We start from the raw sequence: 22,285 nt of genomic DNA on the forward strand, positions 1-22,285 counted from the left end.
CTATTCAGAAAGGTATTTTGCGTTAAAAATGGACACCAAAAACCCCTAAAACACTGTTCACAGTAGTTTTTTTTTTTTTTCCCACTATTCACTGCAATGTAGGGTTTTTCCTTCTTGAACTGTATTTGTTTGGATATTTTCTGAGCTAGATAGATGTTTGTTTTTGCTCTGAGAATCAACAAACTTTTCATAACAAAACCAAACCTAAATACTCAAATCCTAAAGAAATAACTAAAAATTGCATCATACCTAAATTGCTTGGTAAGTTTATTCAACAAATAGAATTTATCAAGTAATTTGTTTGTGATGGCACAAGATAACATGTAATCTGTGTAAGTTATAAGTAATCTCTTGCCACAAATGTGTGATACTTAATTAATGAAGCTTGCATGTATTATTTGTTAGTTTTGTGAATAAGTAAAATGGAAAACTACTTTCTCTTAACAAATTGAGAATCGGTTTTATTGGAAAGTATTCATACTTTTCTCTTGCAAATCCTTACAGCTTTGAACACTCCCTCAATTCATTTCTCGCAAATTGAAACTCTCACTGGATCGAATTTCAAACGATGGAAGTTCGATCTTGATGTTGCACTAGGCATGAGTGATATCGATTATGCTATGACTCAAGAAGAGCTGACCAGACTTGTTGCAAATTCCTCTGCTGAAGTTAAGAGGGTGCATAAAGCGTGGAGGATGGCGAATAAGGTTTGTCTGCTAGTTATGAAGAAGACTATAATGGAAGCCATTTTTGGTGGAGTTCCAAAAACAGAAAGTGCCAAGCAGTTCATAGAATCCATTGAGATGAAATTTAAGGAATCTGGCAAGGCTGAAACGAAGAACCTCATGTCTAGGCTGGCTAATACGAAGTATGAAGGAGGAGGCAGCATAAGAGAACATCTCATGGGACTCGTGGATATTGCTGCCAAATTGAACATGTTGAAAGTACATATTGCCCCAAACTATCTAGTACATATTGCGCCAGAATCCCTACCTGATGAGCAGATGAAGTTCACCTACAACACCCTGAAGGAGAATTGGACAATAGATGACCTAATTACAATTGCTGTTCTTGAGGAGAATAGGTTGAAAGCTTATAGTGGTGTGGTTGATGTGGTCACTGCTAGGAAGTATGGAAATAAGGGTGCTGCAAAATTGAGAATAAAGAAGCAGAGTCAGTCTCAAAAGAACAACCATCTTGGCGTGACCCCTACCACTGAATTCAAGTGCTACTTATGCTAGAAGGAAGGTCACATGAAGAATTGCAACAATTACAAGAAGTGGTTCGAGAAGAACAAAAACAGAGGTAATAAAGAATTAGTCCTAGTGAGTTTTGAGTCTAATTTAATGGATGTTTCTTCTAATTCTTTGTGGTTAGATACAGGTGCCTCGATTCATATAGCTCATAATGTGCAGGAATTCATAAGAAGGAGAGAACCAAGAAAGCATAAAGTTAAAGTGTTTGTGGGGGAATGAAGAGCAAGTAGATGTGGAAGCCATTGGAGTAGTGCAGCTGAAATTGGATTCATGATTATTTTAGAGTTGGATAATGTAGTTTTAGTACCCTCAATGAAGAGGAATTTGATTTCTGTTTCAAGATTATCAAGACTTGGTTTTGTTTTTCAATTCAATAAAGATGGCTTTGCATTATCTAAGAATTCAAATATTCTTGCGATTGGTTTTCTCTCAAATGGATTATACTGTCTTAATTACAATAAATAGGGTGAAGTTTTAATGGCTGCATCGAGTGAGAAAAGGATTATAAGTGAAGGAACATCCACTAGGTTATGACATAGAAGTTTAGGGCGCATTTCAAAAGAAAGAATGAAAATTCTTATTAAGGAACAAATCTTGCTATCATTGACTTTCAGTGATGACGAAATTTGTATTGAATGTATTAAAGGAAAACTCATTAAGACTAAGAAGAAAGGTGCAACTCACAGTAGTGATCTTTTAGAAATCATCCACACATACATTTATGGACTGTTCCCTCATCAAACAATTGATGGAAATCGTTATTTCATCACTTTTATAGATGCTCACTCTCGTTTTGGTTATCTATATCTCATAGCAGAGAAGTCTCAAGCTTTTGAGATGTTTAAGATTTTTCAAACTGAAATAGAAAGGCAACTTGAAAAGAAGATCAAAATTGTGAGGTCAAGACAGAGGGGGTGAATATTATGGATGTTTTGATGAAGGAGGACGACGAGCTGGACCTTTTGCTAGGTATCTACAAGATAATGGAATAGCTGCTCAGTACACAATGCCAGGAACTCCGCAATAGAATGGTGTGGTTGAGAGAAGAAATTGGACTTTGAAGGATATGGTTCGTAGCATGATTTCGAAAACTGATTTGCCTAAGAGTCTATGGGGAGAAACTATCAAAACAGCAAACTACCTACTTAATAGAGTTCCTAGCAAGTCTGTGCCTAAGACGCCTTTTGAAATTTGGACTACCAAAAAGCTTAGCTTGCGACATCTTCATGTATGGCGTTGCAAGGCTGAAGCTAGAATCTATAACCCTCAAGAGAAGAAGCTTGATCCTAAAACGATTAGTTGTCATTTTGTAGGTTATCCCGCAAGGTTAAAACTGTCCAAACTGTAGTACTCGAATTGTTGAGACAGGTTGTGCAAAGTTCATAGAGCATGATGAGAATGCCACTGGGAATGCAGATTTTATTTTTGAAGAAGAAGGTGATGTAGTTGTGATTAAGAATGCTGAACAAGATGTTACACCATTGATTCCTTTAAGTGAAACTGTATTGGAAAATCCTCAGTTTGAAGAACCAGTTGAACCACAAGAACAAGCTATTGAGAATCCTGAGCTGGATAATCCACAAGAACCAGTAGAACCAAGGAGATCTGACAGACCAAGAAGATCCACAACAAATTCAGATTATGTGTACTTACAAGAAGCAGATTTTGACATTGGAGATGAGGCTGTTCAACAAGTTTTAAAGAAGCAATGAAGAGTCAGAATGCAGATAAATGGAGGGAAGCGATGTTGAATGAACTTGAAAGCATGAAGAATAATCAAGTATGAGAATTAGTTGAACCTCACAAGAGCTAGAAATTGGTAGGCTCGAAATAGGTATTTAAGACAAAGAAGGATAAGTATGGAAGAATCGAAAGATTTAAGGCTAGATTGGTAGCCAAATGATTAACCCAAAGAGAGGGAATTGACTACAATGAGACGTTTTCTCCAGTTTCCACCAAAGATTCTTTCCGCATCATTATGACTTTAGTAGCGCATTATAACTTACTTTTGCATCAAATGGATGTCAAAACTGCCTTCTTGAATGGTGAACTAAAAGAAGAAAATTATATGAGGCAACTTGAAGGGTTTGCAAAGGAGGGAAAAGAGCATATGGTTTGCAAACTTGGCAAGACAATTTATGGGTTGAAGCAAGCAAGCAGAATGTGGTATTTCAAATTTCACCAAGCTGTTTTATCTTATGGTTTTGAAGAGAACATAACTTACCAGTGCATTTATCTGAAGAAGTGTGGGAGTCGATTTATTTTTCTGGTGCTATATGTCGACGATATACTCTTGGCTACAAATGACCACAACTTACTAAAGGACACTAAGGAGCTACTTTTAAACAATTTTGAGATTAAGGATTTTGGAGAAGCTGTTTTTGTGTTGGGCATTGAAATTCAGAAAGACCGAGCTCGAGGCCTACTAGGCCTATCATAGAAAACATACATTGAGAAGATACTCAAGCATTTTGACATGAGTACGTGTTCTTGACAGAAAGTCCCATTAGCAAATGGAGATTTAAAGAAGGAGCATTGCCCCAAGAATAAAGAAGAAGAATAGGAGATGAGGAACAAGCCGTATGCTTCTCTAGTTGGAAGCATTATGTATGCACAAATGTGTACAAGGCCAAACCTAGCCTTGTGCATTAGTAAGATAGGGAGATTTTAGTCAAATATAGGAATGCAACATTGGATAGCTGGGAATAAGATTTTAAGGTACTTACAGAGAACCAAGGCTTATATGTTGATTTACAGAAGCACGAAGAATTTAGAGCTTGTTGGTTATGCTGATGCGAATCTTGGGAAAGCAGAGGATGATTACGTCTCTACTTTAGGTTTTCTTTTCAAGATGGCAGGAGCAACTATTGCTTGGAAGAGTGCTACACAATCTGGTGTTTCAAGTTCAACCATGTTTGAGAATACATAGCATGCTATGAAGCCACTTCTCATGCAGTATGGCTAATGAATTTTATTAAGGACATCAAGGTGGTGGACTCGATTTCTTGACCAATATAGATATATAATGACAACACTGCGGCTGTTTTTCACTGCATGAACAACAAGATGTCATATGGACTTCAGCATATTGACAGAAAATATTTAATAGTGAGGGAGAAGGTAGCAGACAAACTAGTCAGGTTTGATCATATCAGAACTCAAGATATGATTGTAGATCTGTTCACAAAGTTTTTGCCTTCAGAAGCTTTTTTGAGACATGTTGAGAGCATGAGATTATTTCCTAGCTTTGATGCTGCAATCTAGTAGGAGTCTTGTTCCCATTCTGACATTTTTACTAGTTTGTTTATTTTGTTGTTTTCTGGATTGAGGGATTTGCATTTATGGATGTTAATTTGGTTGACAGTTTTATTTATTATTGAATAAATTCTAGGGAGTTTCACTAAAACACCCAAAATGGAGGTTGAAATTATAAAAAAACCCAACACCCAAAACACTTTATAAACACACCCAAAATCCATCATTATACACACTCAAAACCCATTTATAAACACACCCAAAAAGTTGACTTTGGGGTTGATTTTGGGTGTGTTTCTATGTTTAAATAGTGCTTGGGTTTTTTTATAAATACATGTCTATGATTGGGTTTATTTATAAATTTGTATAAATTCTACCATTTTGACTATTTAGATGTATAAACTTATTATGCAATTTTGTTTATGCATGTGAGTTTATGGTCTCTTTTTGAGAAACTATTGTTTTAATAACATTGCATATTGACTCTTGCTAAGTCATAAAGAGGTACTTGTACTGAAAAAGCATAAAGATACACATTAAGGATCACATATTAAGATTCATGTTGTAGGTGCTTCATGTGTTTTGAGATTGCATTATGTGATTATAGATGCCTTGGTTTTAATAAAGAGAGCAGTGCTTGTCTATAGTTCGTTGTCTAATCACTTTTCATTGTAGCTTGAGGGGAATGACTTAATTTTTTAAACTCATGGCCAATACAGATTATCAAACCTTTCGGAATACAGAAGCTTAGTGATCTAGTGCTTGATCTAGTGGGAGAATGTTATGTTTTCCTATTTAGATCGGTGCACTAGATGCTATGTTACATCAAGTTTTGATAAGAGTTTAAATTAAATTACACCTTGAGGCCCAACACCTTGTGGAATAAGGAAGGGTTTTGAAGCCTATTAAGGGGTCATATTTATTTCCTTTTATGCGTGAACTGATTTGGTGGGCTTGGAAGATAAGTCAAGTTGGCCATCGGTGATGAGTAGAGACGACATGACCTAGCCTTATATAACCTTAAGGCCCTGCTTTCATTAGACACATTCTATAACCTATTCTCATCATAAAGAGATAGCTGAAACAGATTCTGAGAGAGAGCAGAAGTCTTGAGTTGTTCCTATTCTTGCTAGGATTGTTGCTGTTACGGATTTGATGAGTTTAGAAGTTGTGTACTCTAGGAGGATGGCTCTAGGTATGTCTTCGTGTCTCTACGTATTTCAGATTGTGTGAAAGATCTTGAACATGTATTTCACAAGCCTTTCTTCTATTTGAACAACCATCAATTTATTTTTGAGGCCAATAAAGAAACTTGGAATTGAATTTGGATCCAAAGTCAATTAACCTCAACTTTTCTCTTTTCTTTCACCAATTGAGTGAAGTTCTCTTCTGTTTTTTTTCTTTTCAATATGTAATATCCCTTCCCAAACTTAGCATGGAAAACACATCCAAATTAAAGCTCATGAGTTCCCTACAAAGGTAAATTCTTGTTTTTCAAGCTAAAGTTAGGAATTATAATTGGTAAAATGCATGCATACGGTTAGCTTGAAAGGCGCAAACGGTTCAAAGAGGGCCTTAATACCATTTCTTAAATGTCATGTAATCAAATTGCATAACAATGAATGACTTTTAAGTGCCTAGCCAAGTCAATGAATAATGAGATCAAACAACAACTCAGATGACAAGAAAATAAGAATATGTGTATAACACTCATGAATTGAAGTACAAGGCTCAAAGCTCACATTATATGGTTATACAAGTCTAATTCATGCTTGATACAATTCTTTGGATCATGCAAGTCCTTCAATTGGAGAATTATGAAACAAATGGCAAGTGCATAGAGGGTTACAAACATATCATGCTAGAACGTTGCCATTTAGTGAAAAATAATATTATTATTATTTTTAGCATTTTCAATCAAGTCATGCAAACATTCATCACAATCTCATCATATGTGTCTAGAAAATGACTTGAAAACAAAATGACTCAATACTGAAAAGAAAACAAGAATTTAACTGAAACGAAAATGACTTGCTACCCCTTCCCTAACTTAGAAATAAACATTGTCCTCAATGTTAAAAATTTAGGCATCAGCAGTGTTATAACTAGAAAGGAAAGGGATTAAAGCAATTAAATAAAAGAACAAACAAGAATTAAAACTACAACACAGTTGCAAAAATTAAAAAGAAACAAAACAAAACAAAAACCAAATAAAACAGGAAGCCCTAACAATAGTCCTACGCAAGCGGAAATCCAACCCATTGGAACGCCCAAACCAACTGAAAACCCAACCAAAACAAAAGCCCAAACGCTTTTTTGTTTGTTTGTTTGTTTGTTTGTTTGTGTTTTTAAAATTCAAAGAAACGTGATCAGAAGCAAAAGGAGCTAGATTTCTAAAAAGGAAGAATGTGGGCCCTGATGTCTCGGCCCTTGGTAAGTCAAGGGCAAACAAAGCGAGAGACGCATTGATATGCAAAGACCCCTCGCACATCCCTAAGCCAGAATTATTGGCTTCTTAGGAAGGCATGACAACTTTTTATTTTTTTAAAGTGTTGAAAGGTAGAATTGCAATTAAAATGGTTGGGGAATGGGTGAGGTGACAGAAGGGGATAGGCTGTAAGGGCCGCGCGAAACTCAGAAGCGCAATGGCTAGGGTTAAGCAAAAACTACGTCTATAAAAGGCAAAGAGAAGGGGGGAAAAACACAAACTCAGAAACACACAAAAACAAACAAAAGAAAGAAGAAAAAAGTGAGAAATCAAATGGCATCTTCTTTCCCATTTTCGTTGGATCTCAACCTAGCTCCACTGACTCAGACATGGGGTCAAGGAGCAGCACCAGTATGGATGCCCTACTTTGCGTCTTCACAAGGAACTGTGAATGTAAACGACTCAATACTCCTAGACAAAGATGTCGTTGTTGGAGTTGCGAGAAATTTAGTGACTCCTAGAGATATACGTGTGCTTGGGGCAAGGGATGACAACCGGGTCGTGAGTGATGCCCTGGCAATGAGCATGCAGAGTACAACATGTATTGCAAGTGTGGGTTATCGCCTAATTGCGAAATCCAATGAGGTGGAGGTGCTTAAGGCTCAGTTGGCGGCAAAGCGGAGTGTGGTTGAGGAATGTCTGAGTATTATAAAAAGCTTGAAATGGGAGAGGTCAAGGACGGTTGAGGTGAATCGACATCAACTTGAAGTTTTACGGGAAGAGAATAAGAACCTATCAAAGATGGTAGATTTTTACTCTCAAGACATGTGAAAGCAGCTGGAGGCCCTAGATCGACCGGTTAACGCAAGCAACTAGATTGTGACAGGAGTTGTGCTCAAGCTAAGAGTGCGATCTTTAGTAGCTCAAGTGATGGGCCCCAAGAGGTTGTGCGTGAAAAACTAGAAGAGGACATGTAGAGGGCCAAACTAAAAGCTCCTATAGTTGAGACACAAAGCACCGTGAAGAAATGATTTCTGTTGTATTATTAGTGTGTGTGTGTGTGTGTGTGTGTGTGTGTCTTTTTGTTTGTTTGTTTGTTTGTTGTTTTTTTTCCTTTAACTGGGAAATAAAAGAATAAAGTTTGCAAAAGAAAAAGAAAATACCCTTCCCAACTAGAAAGGACATTCAAAAACACAATGCACCAGAAAACAGAGAGGAAAAAAAAGTAAAGTGGAAGTAGAAATGCTTCCCTTTAAATAGACGTGACCATAAATTGGCGGGAAGTGAAGGGATCCAAGAGAAAAGGGCAATGATAATAACACAATAACTCTGTTATTTTCTTTACACTGCTCTCTATGGATACGACGCTCTAACTTCCGAGCTACACTGTTATACGACACCGTCACTTGAGTTTTGCAAAGTGATACAAATCAATTGGCGCCGTTGTCGGGGAGCGGCTTGTCAAAGAGTACAGAGATCCCCTTGGTCGGAGGTTTGCTGGTTATGTGAAATTCTTCACATCTTGTACACTTATTTCCAAACTTATCTCATTATTAATATATATTTTTGTTTATTTTTTTTTCCTTTATGCGACCTAGAGATCATCTAGGAAGATTTGTTAAAAAGATTGAAATTGTTAATTCTACTTCAACTTCTTTAACTGAAACATTTGACCAATCTGAAAGCATGGTAGAAATTATGAATAATGAACGAGAGGTTAATGCTTAAATTGTGAATAATGAAATAAGAGAAGAAGTAGTTGCACCTAGAACTTTAGATACATTATTGCATCTTATTCGTGCACCAAATCCTTCATGCATCATGTTTCCACCTAACATGCCAAATTATGATTTTAAACCTGGAATGATTCAATTGCTACCAATTTTTCATGGTATGGAAAGTGAAAATCCTTATGTGCATGTTAGGGAATTTGAAGAGGCTATTGGCACTTTTTACAATGGTCAACTTGATAGGCTTAATTTCATAAGGTTAAAGTTCTTTCCTTTTTCCTTAAAAGAGAAAGCTAAAAGTTGGTTATATTCATTAAGGGCTAGGTCCATAGGTTATTGGGCAGAGATGACCCAAGCATTTTTTAACAAATATTTTCCTAATCACAGGACAATTGCTCTTAAGAAAAAAAATCTCCAATTTCTCTCAAAAGGAAAATAAAACTTTATATCAAACTTGGGAAAATTTTAAAGAGCTTTTGAATTTGTGCCCACGCCATGGCTTTGAAAACTGGCGTTCTTGCTAGCTATATCTATGAGGACTTCTCCCGTGTGATCGCCAATTTGTTTAGTCTATGTGTAATGGAAATTTTATGCAAAAAGACCTTGATGATGTCCTAGAATTTTTGGATGAAATTGCTGAAAAAGCCCATCAATGGATTGCTCCCAGTCTAGTTGAAACCATTGATCGGTCAAGAATTGCCACATCGTCTACTAATAAAGGAATTTATAAATTAAAAGAAGAAGATGATTGGAAATTAAAATTTGAGGTTTTGACTAAAGAGATAGCCGCTTTAAAAATTGAAAAATCAAATTTACCTCAACCTGTTTATCAAGCTGATGTTAATCAAGTATGTGATTCTTGTTATGAAATTGGTCATACTTGTTTAAAATTGCCCAATTATGAGGAGCGTTGTGCTGCTATTGGAAACTTCAAACAACAGTATTCTCCTTTTTTCAACACTTATAATCCAGCAACAAGGAATCATCCAAGCTTTCGTTTGAGCAATGAGTCACAACCTCAGGTAAGTGACATGAATTCTTCCAATAATCAGTTTCAGGCACCTAATGCATTCACATTTAAGCATGAACAACATAAGCAAAATCAAAGGTATGATACTTTGCTTGGTCAATTGGTTGAAGAGTCAAATCTCCAAGTTGACTAACTTTTTGGCTATTAATGAAAAAGGAAAATTTCCTGCCAACACTCAACCAAATCCAAAAAGGGCTAATTCTTGTGAATCTTCACTCGAGCATGTAAAGTCTGTTATTACTCTTAGAAGTGGTAAAATAATTAACACACCAAGCTTAATAAAATCTACGAGTAATGATAAACTTAACATGTCCAACTTGAATGAATCAAATGAATATCATTTTCCTGCTCCTTTTCCCCAAGCTTTAAATCCTCCAAAGAAATTGAGTCGAAATTTCTGAAATTTTAGATGTCTTTAAAGAGGTCAAAGTGAATATTCCTTTGTTAGCTGCTATTAAACAGATTCCATCCTATGCTAAATTTTTAACTGAACATGTGAGTGCATTGTTACAATATAAAATTCCTCCAAAATATAAAGACCCTGGAAGTCCTACTCTTTCGTGTGTAATTGGAAATAATTTTATTGATCGTGCATTACTTGATTTGGGCTCCATTGTAAATTTATTGCCTTATTCAGTGTACCTGCAGCTAGGTCCTGGTGAGCTTAAACCTGATCAATCAGTAAGGACACCGCGAGGGATTATTGAAGATGTGTTGGTTTAAGTGGACAAATTTTATTATCTTGTTGATTTTATTGTTTTTGATAATCAAATTCCTGTGATTTTAGGACGTCCTTTCTTGGCTACGTGTGATGCTAACATTAATTGCAGAAGTGGAGTCATGAAACTTTGTTTTGGAAATATGACTATGAGGAAAGTTAATGTTTATAAACAGTCATCTGGGGAGGAAGATGAACCTGAATCTGTGAATTCTATCTCAACTTTATCGCATGATCAATTTGCGAAAACTAGTTCAGAAAAGTTTCAAATTAATTCTAATGGTTCTAATTTAACAAGAAATTCACAAATGACAGAACTTGATTCTTTACCTTTTTCATGAAACTTAATTTATTAAGATGAATTAAAGGGTGCATTACTCGGATATTTCGGAGCTTATTTTGTATTAGGGTTGCATTTTCCATGGTTATTAGCATTTTCAGAGGACCATCCTAACACATAAAGTTCTTAGATGACCAGGGTGGAAGAAAGTTGACAAATGTCATAGCAGTAGAATGGATGCCGTTACTTCTTTCGGCCCTTAAAGATTTACAATTAAGACTTTCCAGCATTACTACTCTCATGTAGATAATACAAATTCCGAGCATTAATGACGATTTTTGTACCATATCCGCCAAGACCAATCTGACAGCCGTTAAAAAAACAAAACAAAACCTGAAATCAAAAGATCAACACCAAGAATGTGAGTCCTAACACAACACAATTCTGAAGGTGATCAGGGTACGAAACTCAAAGTAGTAAAATTTCGATGCTTCTTTTAGGTCTTACTAGAACTTCCTTGCACCCAATCCGAAAAATAAAATTATAAAAAAAAAAAAACATTGTAGCATTCGAGTTTGAAGCCCATAGGAACATATTGTAACATAACACACTAAATTTCTATTTGGCAATTGAAATGACAGACCACTATATATTCTTTTCCTGTATCTACTTACATATATGGATAGAGAAGAGAAGGTACAATTACAAACGAAGAAATTAACTCTGCTGCAGGCCTTTGCTACTACTTGGGTTCAATCTTCGCCGAAACTGCGTATCCGCCACTGTAATCAAAGGCACCAGTGCTGTCATTCACTTCCTTTTTCGGCAAGCCATCGTTGTACGGATGCTTAGGAGCTCCTTTTGATGCTGCAAATTCTGTGGCTGATGAAGATGCTGATGTTGAGTTTGTGTTCATGCCATCATTCTGCAGAATGGTTTCAATAGCCTTCACAAGCTCACTCATTGTGGGGCGGTCTGCAGCTGATTCTTCAACGCATTGCAGGGCCAGCTCCAGGAACCTCCCAAACCCAATAAGGGTTCCAGAGTTTCGAATGCTTCGATCCATTAACTCCCTCAAACCATAGTGTTCTTCATCATTCTTGTCCATCATCAATCGTACCTCACGGACGATGTATTTTCCCTTCTCAATAGGCTGCCTAGCCGTTATCAATTCAAGCATCACCACTCCAAAGCTGTATACATCACTCTTCTCAGTTAACTGTTGAGTCATGTAGTATTCAGGATCAAGATATCCCTGCAAGAACAAAACAGAAACTTAAGAGTAAAAACTCAAGAATGTCTCAATGGGATGAATATATGTTGAAATGGTAATAACGTAAAGCTTACCAGTGTGCCTTTGACCTGAGTTGAGACATGCCCTTTTCCACTGTCAGCTACCAGCTTGGACAAGCCGAAATCTGCAACCTTTGCAGTTAAATGTTCATCTAACAGAATGTTGGTGGACTTGACATCTCTGTGAATTATAGGAGGATTTGCAAGCTCATGTAGGTAAGCTAGTCCTCTTGCCGAGCCAAGAGTGATGCGGAGTCTCCTCTTCCAATCAAGATGAATACCAGATCTCCCTGCAATTCATATTTAAGCAAAGGTGAAGTTGGTAACTATGTCTATTGCGAACAAGTTATCTCTATGCAATATGAAATAGCTGAGAATAAAATCTTTGAACTAACCTGACAAGCTTTCCCTGAGTGTTCCATTAGGCATAAACTCATAAACCAGCATCTGTTCTCCTTGTTCAAAACAAAATCCCAAAAGGCCAACAACATTTTTGTGATGAACTCGTGAGAGCAACTCGATTTCAGTCTTGAACTCAAGGCCACCCTGCATTGATCCTTGCTGAGCTCTTTTGATTGCCACCACTTGTCCATCAGAAAGCATGCCCCGGTAAACCTATGGACAACCAACCAAAAGGTAAAAAAAAAACATCCTTCACCTTGAAGCAGAATTCATAGATGTTACTGAAATACTTGAATTAATATACCTTCCCGTATCCGCCAAATCCTATCTCATTACTGTCAGAGAAATTATTTGTGCATTTCTTAAGCTCATCATAAGAAAACCATCTTGCTCCCTTTAACTGTGGTGCACCACCACTATCTTTTCCGCTTGGTGCCCAAGAAGCTAGAAGATAGAGAAAAGGAGTGATATAAGCAAACCAACTTCTAATGTCAATGACAGAATTTCAATGTACCCAATTATAAACAACAAGAATAATTAATTACCAAAAGGTCGGCTTAATCCAATGGCTCTTTCTGCACGTTTCTTTTGCCTAATGGCATATATTCCCACTACCACGAGGCCCAGTACAAGAACTACACAACTAACTGATATCCCAATAATAACACCAGTGCTCATAGAACTTTTATTCCCACCTGAAACAATTTTGGGTTTTTATTGTCAGTTTAATCAATCTTCTAATGCAGGGAAATGGCATACGAAGTAACGATGCGATTTAAATTACCTGGGAAAGTATAAGGAGCTGGAATAAAATAATAGGGTCCAAACTCCGGCGGTGGTTTGTAAGTTTGGTTGCTCAAATCAAAACCAATCCTTATAATCTCTGACCTATTAAAATAAGTTCCTGTAGGTGGAAAGAGTGCCAGCTGAATTTGAAGATAGTCATTAATGTCGAAGAAAGGGTTTTCAAGAGAAACTGAACCAGGAGTGAGGCCAAGTTTATCCCATAGACTAATTTCTAGTGAGTGAAATGTATTCACATTTGACAATTCCCTGAAAGAGGGTGCTCTGAAATACAATGTTCCTTCAAAAGGATATGCACATTGACAACTCTGAGGGCTGAGCTTCTGATTATCGGGGCATGTAATGCGTGCACAATTCGAGCTAGTAGTATACGTTTCTGTATCTTGTTGCGGAAGCTGACAGAATGAATTTGAGCTAGTTCCACTGGTGCAAACTGGGTTCCCTACAAGTCTGCAATATGTAAAAGTGACAACTAAGAATGGTGTTGAAAAATACACAACCATAGAAAATCAAGATCAAGGCCCATGAACTGTCTCACATTAATGTATGTTTGTATTCATAACCCAGAGTTATTTTAGGAATCTGATTGTTCTGCAGATCAACAAGCTGCAGTTGTGGACTGATGCTATCACCCAAGTTCAATGTATCGTTAAACGTATTGTTTTTCAGTTTCCTGTCAAGGGTTAGAAAAAAACATGAATGGCAAGTTTCCTAAAATTACAGTCAAAACTTGATGCTTTCTTCAGTATTCTCCTTAAACTTACACTTGCTGCAATGATGTGATGCTGAACATCTTCTCTGGCACAGTCCCTTCAAGTGCTCCAAATTCTAAAACGCTGTGTTCCGTAAAAGTAGAGAATTTCAACAAAAAATTACATGAGTTTTCCGGGTGTCCTTTTCCAAGACTCATTCATGGATACTAAGACATTTTTGTGTAACCTCCTAAGGACTTACATAGTGGTGATTGAGGGTAAGTTTGAGAACCAAGGTGGAGCTTCTGATGGGTCAAATGAGTTGTTACTCAGGTCTCTGAAGTAAAATCATTAGGATTTATCAGTACAACAAAACAACAACTTGCAGGAAACTTGAAACTTGAAATGACAGCTCCATGCCACTACTCACACATAATTGAGGGAACTCATTCCAGTTAAGTCCGGTAGAGGGCCTGACAAATTGTTGTGGGCCAAATTTCTGGAAGAGAACAAAAACTCATGTAAAAGATGGTTAAGAATAATTAAGACTAAGGTAACTGTTAACAGCACATTAGAGTATCCTCTTAGTGACTTCATACTCACAGTTCATTGACATTTGTTAGGCTGCTGATATTTGAGGGGACATTTCCTGTCAGAGCATTTCTATCAAGCCGACTGTTGCAAACAAGAAGGTTTTGAATCCAATAAGTGTTAAGAAGCAGATACTTATATGTGAAAGAATAACAAAATCGAGCTGTTGTACTCACAGAACCTCAAGAGTCTGAACGAGTGCTATGGTTGATGGAATCTCCCCAGTAAATTGATTTCCATCAAACAAACTGCAGTTGAAGAATGACAAGCAGTTAGATAAATAAAAGTATAGAACATAAACTGACAGATGGCATCTGGCCAAATTAAAAAATGATCGATGGGATCAACTTACATGTGTATCAGTATCATCTTAGGGCTGAAAAGTCTGGGTGGAATGGTACCTGAAAGCTGGTTCTTGTTGAAATGGCTGCATGTCCATATTATCAGTTTAATGTTTATGCAATAAGCAATGGCATAATCCCTATTAGAGTTTCATTTTTTCACAATGGAGAGAGTTTGGGAAATGGAAAAATACTCACAAGTGTTTAGCCTTGAATAGTTCATCTAAGCCCGAGTTATCGGGGGTTGAAATTGGTAGAGTTCCAGTCAACTGATTGTCTGCCAGGTCCAACCAGAAAAGTTTGGAGAGTTTACCCAAAGAAGGAGGTATTTTACCAGTAAAGTTATTCGTATTCAGAGCCCTGAAAAGAACAAAAGATTTATATAAAGTTGGGAAAGAAAAAACTTAAAATGGTTTGCACTAACAGTATAATTATCAATTCAATTCTTACAAGAAAGTTAGCTCTCCAAGATTGCCCAGAGCATCTGGAATATTGCCACTGAAGCCGCAGCCAGCTAGGATCCTAAAAGATGAAAAGAGTCTTGTATACTTATCCAATATAAAAACTTATATTGCATATACAAAGTTCAGAAGGTGCAAATATGAAAATTGCTTGCTAATTTGTTCTTACAGGATATTTAACTTGCTCAGATCTCCTAATCGTGGAGACAGAGAACCCGTGAGGCCTTGGTTGAATGAAAGGTCCCTGCAATGTTAACGTTTCTACTTCATTACAAAAAGGATGCCATGCTAATCAAAGATTGAGTGATAACAAAATAATTGATACTGCAAAAGAAATATGTTTTATGCATAGTTTACATAATCTGTTGCATTGCATCTGGGTTCAATTCATAATGTGCTGCAAACATAATGCTGGTACAAAGAGAAGCAATTATACTCACAAGGATCTTAATTCAGAGAGTCCCCCGATATCGCCTTCAATTTTTCCTTTCAAGGCCATTGCTGATAATCCCCTGCACATAAAAAAGTGCAAGGTTGAAAATTTGTGTAAGAAAGTAAGTCACCAATACCCAGAACTACAAGGATCACATGAAAATTCAAAGATGAACAATGCTCACAATGCGGTCACCCTCGAATTGTTGCAGGTCACTCCTTCCCAGTTCATTCCACAGGGATCATTTGATTTGTCGTTCCAGCTGGGTGGAAGATTCGTCCATGCCCTCTTCAAGGATATGAAAACAGCAACTGGACCAACAGACTTACAAATCAATCTACTACCTTAACGCAAAGTTTGTACACACATATGTGCAGGATGTTCAACTTACAATCAAAATTTAGCCAAAACATTAAGAAAAGCTTGCATTAAACACAAACTAAAAGGACTAATTACCAAGTTTGCATGCAAAAACATGAGAAACAGGAGGATCAACATGATATTGCAAAGTGTTTCCTAAGTCAACGCATATCCAGGCCAAAGCTCAAACTACCAAAACCCCAATTTCCCATTAACTAGGAAATCAATAAATGGACAAATAAACATTGATATTTGAGACCATACCATCACCGGGGTCTGTTTCAGAAGAGATCATATGAATCCCAGCATAGCAGAAAGCCAGAAAGAGCAGCAACCGCATGGTTGCCATGGTGGTGAAGGAGCAAGCAAATCAAGAAAACTAGTGTCTCTGTGAGGCTGATCAGCTAGTAAGCAGAGGTCAAAAAAAGCACATTTCTATTTACCCCAGATGGTCAAAAAAGCACTTTGCAAAGACTTCCCTCCTCACAGACACACCCGTCAATTCAATTCCTTCCACTCTACCAACTACACCACTAGAAGATTTTTATTTAATGAGTCCTTGACAGCATGCATGCATGTATGTACATGCGCATGTACATGTTCCCACCAATTCAGAACAAGTTTTGCTTTGAAAGCTTGATTTGGTGAGTCGGGTTTTTTCAACTGTCTTCAAAAAATACTTGCAGGCACGCAGAGAGAGAGAGAGATAGAGAGAGAGAGAACAGAAAAAGATTTGGGTTGGCCCCTTTGAGCTTCTTTTAAATGATTAAGCCTTGTCTTAGAAGCCAACCTTTGGCCTTAACAATAAGCACCTTCCACTAGCAAAAAAACCCACCAACCGAAATCATCACACAAAGTCCAAAAAAACATCATCATCTTTCCTCTATCAAAATCATCTGATAGCAGCAAAAAAACAAATAAAAAATGTGGAGGTTTTACCGTTTCCTCCGCCCGCCAGCGCATTTTCGGAGGACAAGTCACATAATACAAACACAGTTAAGCAGAAACAACTCTCTCATGAGCAAAGCTAGCATCTTTCGAATGGGAACAAAGCTACACAATTCTGAATATACGCCTAAAGTCTCCACTTTTTAATCAAATTTTAATTAATTAATTAAGTTCCAACTTGCATTGATATAATTTAATGCGTACAGTTGGCTTTAGGTGAAAATGGGTCCCACAAGCTGACATGAAAATCAAGGCTCTCGGGCGTGGCCGGGACCAAGTCATGGTTTGGTCCACTTACATGTTGAAGGGCAGAAAAGGTTTTCATTTTCGTAAGAAATGGATAAAGACAAGACCTTTGTAACTCAATGTTTTGTGGTGGCAGTTGAGGCCATTTTTCTGGTGGTAGGGTCTTTTCCTTTGTTTTACTTGGTATTCAAGCATTTAATTTAAGATGAGATCTACATGATGATTGTTTTCACAAAACAAAAATCTAATTCAAACAGTCAACTTCTATGGTAGGACTGTTTCTAAATACAACCAAGTTTATTCTACGAAAGATAAAGTATATTTTTTGTGCCAAGGGGTCAAAGGTTAATAAACAAACGAGCCACAAATTGCCGTCTAGTCATACCAATAAGAATCTCAATTGACGTTTTACCGATTCCAAAAAAAAATGAGCTACATGAATCAAAGACTTAATATCCGGCAACTCAATTGATTAAGAGCATTTAGATTTAAACCCTAGATTTTGTGTTAAATTCTCCCCTTCCCAGGGGACACATTGGGACAAATTCTACTCCAGTTTGGATGGAAAAGAATCCTTTGTATCCCAAAGCAAACATAGCCTGGCCTACATCTGGCACACCTAAAATTACAAGTAGCAAAACCAACCACGAACAATAATTATGATATCTTACAGCTTCTCCAATTCCAATTGCTGAATTCAGTATCCTTACTTTCCTACTGCCTTCAATAGTGAGTTTGACCTAATTACCTTTGAGAGGGCAATCCCAAAGCTAATAGAATGTTATGAATCCTATGAAACAATTTAATTGGGTATCTCCTTAAGTCGTATCGAGGCATTTTCAGATAACATCCATACAACATGAAAGGCCGAAGATGACATATTTTTTAAAAAATATTAAAAAAAATAAAAGATTAATGGATTTAATGTGGCTGTCGCTACTGTTGGTGGGGATTTAGAGTTGACATATTTTACAATGCTCATGTATGATCAGGACATATTTGCATGTGGGTTGGTTTCGTTTCTTGAGGGTTCACGCTTCACTCGTGGCGTTGAAGACGAAAGACAGACTAGCAGAGAGAATGTGTCAAAGTAAACAACATACAACGGTGAAGGGGAAGATTTTTTGTCAAATGATCAAAAAATCTCGACTTTTTAAAAGCCAGTTGGGCTGAGGCGTTTGCCTGAGGAACTTTTCAAAGCACGATTTCATGACATTGGCTTGTTTGATAGAAGAAGCTTCACCAAAATAAAATCTGATCACACTTAAAGAAAGAACAAATGGGATATCAAGGAGAGAGAATGATTATCCATTTTTTACAATATTGACTTGACTTGGATTGGAAGAGCTTAGATGAAGCTACACAGGCATCCCCACTTTTGCACCATTTTCCACTAGTTGGCCAAAAGCTCTCATCTTGATTGACCATTTAAGATTTTGTAGTTTGATGGGGAGGCTGACAGAAAGTAGCATTTGATGCACCAGAACTGCTGCTGCAAACCGGGTTCCCGAAAAGTCTGCAACATGTAAAAGTGACAACCAAGAGTAATGGTGAGGGGAAAATACACAATTATCATAGGAAATCAAGATCAAGGCCCATCAACTGTCTCACATTAATGTATTTTTGTATTCATAACCCAGAATTATTCTGGAAATCTGATTGTTCTGCAGATCAACAAGCTGCAGTTGTGGGTTGATGCTATCGCCCATGTTCAATGTATCGTTAAACGCATTGTATTTGAGCTTCCTGTCAAGAGTTTAAAAGAAATGATCAGTTTCATAAATTTACAGTGAAAACTTTGATGCATATATTCTTGAGTGTTCTCCCTGGAACTTACACCAGTTGTAAATTTGGAAGGCTGAAAAGCTTCTCTGGCACAACCCCTTGAAGTGATCCAAATTCGATGGCCCTGTGTGTGCCATAAAAGGAGAGAAGCTCAACGAAGGATTTCAAATAAAGTTTTCAAAGTTTCCTTTTCTTAGACTTGCAAAGATATACAAAGACTTTTATACAACCTCCTGAGAACTTACAAAGTGGTGAGTGAGGGTAAGGTTGAGAACCAGAGTGGAGCTTCTGATGGGTCAAATGAGTTGTTGCTAAGGTCTCTGAGAGTAAAACATTAGGATTTGTCAGTACAACAGAAAAACAAACAATTTGCAGGAATATTAGAACTAGAAATTATAGCTCCATGTCTTCTACTCACACATAATTGAGGGAATTCATTCCACTTAAGTCAGGTAGAGGGCCTGACAAGTAGTTGTGGGCCAAATTTCTGGAAGAGAATATATAAACCATGAAAAATCTGATAAACAACCAACAAGATGATGGTTAAATAGAACAGTAGAGTCTGCAAAATTGATACTCACAATTCGTTGACATTCGTAAGGTTGTTAAGATCTGAGGGGACACTTCCAGCCAGAGCATTTGTATCAAGCCGACTGTTCAAACAGGATTGTCTTGAGTCCAGTTGTTGTCAAGAAGCATATACTTAGAAGTGGAAAATAAAACAAAGAAATTCAAGATTTGGTTTTACTTACAGAACCTCAAGATTCTTAATAAGTCCTAATGTTACTGGGATAGTACCAGTAAATCTATTTCCGTCAAGCAACCTGCAAGCGAAGAATGAAAATCAGTTAGACGAAATAAAAATAGAGAACATAAACTAGTCGATGGGATCAACTTACAAATGTATCAGTGCCATCTTAGAGCTGAAAAGTTTGGCCGGTATGACACCTGAAAGCTGGTTCTTGTTCAAATGGCTGCGTGTTCATAAAATCATTTTAGTATTTATGCAATATACAGTGGCATAATCCCTATCAAACTTTTACTTTTTCACAATGGAGAAGAGTTGGGATATGGATAATTGCTCACAAGTGTTTAGCCTTCAACAGGAGGTCTAAGCCAGGGGAATGGTAGGTCGAAATTGGAATTGTTCCAGTCAATTGATTGTCTGCCAGGTCCAGCCAGTAGAGTTTGGAGAGTTTGCCCAAAGAAGGAGGTATGGCACCAGAAAAGTTATTTGAATTCAGAGCCCTGAGATGGACCAAAGATTTGCATAAAGTTGGGAAAAGAAAAAACTCATTGACTTGATGCACTAAAAGCATGATTACTAATATTTTCTTACAAGAAGGATAGCTCTGCAAGATTGCCTAATTCATCTGGAATTTCACCATTGAAGCTGCAACCAGCTAGGATCCTAAAGGATGAAAAGTGTCATGAATTCTCATTCAATATATATAAAAATATAAAAAATGTATGTTGCATTTTGCATATACAATGCTCAAATTGGAAATATGAAAATTGCTTGCTCATTTGTTCTTACAGGATACTTAAATTTTTCAGATTCCCTAATCTTGGAGAGAGAGGACCTGTGAGGCCAGGGTTGAAGGAAAGGTCCCTGCACAGTGTGAGTGTTTCAGCTTCAATAATCAAACATTAAGATATCAAAATAACTGACAATGCAAAAGAAATATGTTTCAAGTGTATGCTTTACTTATTTTAAAACTCACTTCAAATTGGCAGTATTCTGCAAATGCAATGCCGGTAAAAAGAGGACAAATCATACTCACAAGGATCTTAATTCATTGAGTCCACCAATGTCACCATAAAGTTTCCCCTTGAGGCTCATGTTTGATAATCCCCTGCACATAAAAGCAAAAATTTATGGTAAGGGAAGAAAGTGATATCATTGCCCTTTAACTACAAAGACAGATCAACAGCACCACTCACAGTCCAGACACCCTTGAATTGTTACAGGTGACTCCCTCCCACCGGGAATCACAGGGATCATTTGACTTGTCCCAACTGGGTGGCGTATTTTGCCACGAATTCTTCAAGGATAGGAGCACAGCAGCTGGGTCGACAAGCTTATAAATCAATCAAACTACCCTTAAGAGAGCTTTTAGGCATATATGTGCAGAATGTTCATTTTTCAATTAACATAAAAGAGGAGATCATGCAAGAACATACCATCATTGGGGTCTGTGACAGAGGAGATCATGCAAATCCCTGCAGAATAGAAGATAGCCAGAAAGAGAAGCATTCGCATGGTTGCCATGGTCAGGATGTCAAAGGCACTCAGCAAAGATTTGGTTTCTTTCTCTTCACCCTTCTTCTTCTGTGTATGTAACAACTGCAGGGTGCAGCCCTTGACTTTTTTGACTTCTACTGAATGAGGACTGAGTTGCAATGCATACATTGGCAAAAACAAAGTCCCCTTCCCAGTAATTTAATTAACAATGCTTTTCTTTCTGAACAAGGAAGCCGCTTTAGTCGATTGATTTTATATAAACAATGTGGACTGTCTAGTGCTTTTACCGTTTCCACCGCCTACCCGCGCATACCAAATTTCCATTGAATTGGTACAAACAGAAGCTCCAAGAAACCTTATCTGCCTCTTGGAAATTAAATTTAGCTATCTTCAACCAATCAGCCACATTTAGTGAGTAATTGGTTTGATGGATTCAATGATGGTGAGAGCTAGCTAGTTTATGTGACAGATGTTTCATGATCTCTTTACACATTTGAATTTATGTGTTTAGACTTCAAAGACTCTAAAATCCCTCTGTTGGAGAAAACCTGATGTCGCTACGGCAGAATTTCAAACCGATAACACATTGCCATCTGTTTTAACTTTTCGACATAATATTGCATGAAGTTTGAGATGACATCCCCTTGCACAGAAACACTTCTCCCTCAGTTGAGCTACTAGTTGAACCCTTCTCCTAATTGCAGCATAAAATTTCATTCAAGCTTCTAACTTTCATCCCAAAATAAGAGGCTTGGGATCAAAATCTTCCCAACCTTAACACTCTCATTCATTTGACATTGGTAGTCAACTTAACAACACGTAACTAATTTTGTGTTTTCCAATAATTCTAATATTTTTTTTATGATTGCATTCATCAACAGCAGTATCTATGTAAAGCGTATAGCCGATCGGCTATACTAATTATCATTTTAAATAATTAAAAAAAGACCACCGTAACGCCGGGCGGCTACACTGCTTTAAAAAAAT

At 37.2% G+C, this 22,285-nt stretch overlaps 2 protein-coding genes and 1 non-coding gene across 4 annotated transcripts; 1 reads left to right on the plus strand and 2 right to left on the minus strand.

Moving 5' to 3' along the window:
• Positions 1 to 385: 385 nt before the first annotated feature.
• Positions 386 to 1,435, plus strand: LOC107882045 (uncharacterized). Its single transcript, XM_089044059.1, has one exon. The coding sequence runs from the start codon at positions 600 to 602 to the stop codon at positions 1,239 to 1,241; it is 642 nt and encodes a 213-aa protein (XP_088900185.1). The 5' UTR covers positions 386 to 599; the 3' UTR covers positions 1,242 to 1,435.
• A 7,628-nt stretch (positions 1,436 to 9,063) lies between these two features.
• LOC148921159 (small nucleolar RNA R71) lies at positions 9,064 to 9,171 on the minus strand. The gene has a single exon (XR_016123428.1). It is a non-coding gene; the product is annotated as a small nucleolar RNA R71 (small nucleolar RNA).
• Positions 9,172 to 11,214: 2,043 nt separating this feature from the next.
• LOC103344531 (leucine-rich repeat receptor protein kinase HPCA1-like) lies at positions 11,215 to 21,340 on the minus strand. Of its 2 annotated transcripts, XM_089043275.1 has the most exons (20): positions 17,014 to 17,112; positions 16,339 to 16,892; positions 15,899 to 16,025; positions 15,722 to 15,793; positions 15,451 to 15,525; positions 15,271 to 15,342; positions 15,019 to 15,180; positions 14,832 to 14,906; positions 14,656 to 14,727; positions 14,492 to 14,563; positions 14,319 to 14,387; positions 14,151 to 14,225; positions 13,961 to 14,032; positions 13,735 to 13,869; positions 13,177 to 13,646; positions 12,938 to 13,087; positions 12,697 to 12,836; positions 12,386 to 12,605; positions 12,045 to 12,280; positions 11,215 to 11,952 (listed from the first exon to the last, which is right to left on the minus strand). In XM_089043275.1, exons 2-20 carry the CDS (start codon positions 16,421 to 16,423, stop codon positions 11,440 to 11,442), a joined length of 2,892 nt encoding a protein of 963 aa, XP_088899401.1. In that variant the 5' UTR covers positions 16,424 to 16,892; positions 17,014 to 17,112; the 3' UTR covers positions 11,215 to 11,439. The 2 variants fall into 2 exon arrangements, with proteins under 2 accessions (XP_088899401.1, XP_088899406.1); XM_089043280.1 differs by lacking the exons at positions 15,019 to 15,180; positions 15,271 to 15,342; positions 15,451 to 15,525; ... (2 more) ...; positions 16,339 to 16,892; positions 17,014 to 17,112 and adding exons at positions 20,140 to 20,301; positions 20,393 to 20,464; positions 20,591 to 20,665; ... (1 more) ...; positions 20,998 to 21,121; positions 21,238 to 21,340.
• Positions 21,341 to 22,285: the final 945 nt, after the last annotated feature.

The sequence above is a fragment of the Prunus mume genome, linkage group LG1 (genome assembly GCF_029339155.1).
Source record: "Prunus mume cultivar Tortuosa linkage group LG1, ASM2933915v1, whole genome shotgun sequence".
NCBI lineage: Eukaryota > Viridiplantae > Streptophyta > Magnoliopsida > Rosales > Rosaceae > Prunus > Prunus mume.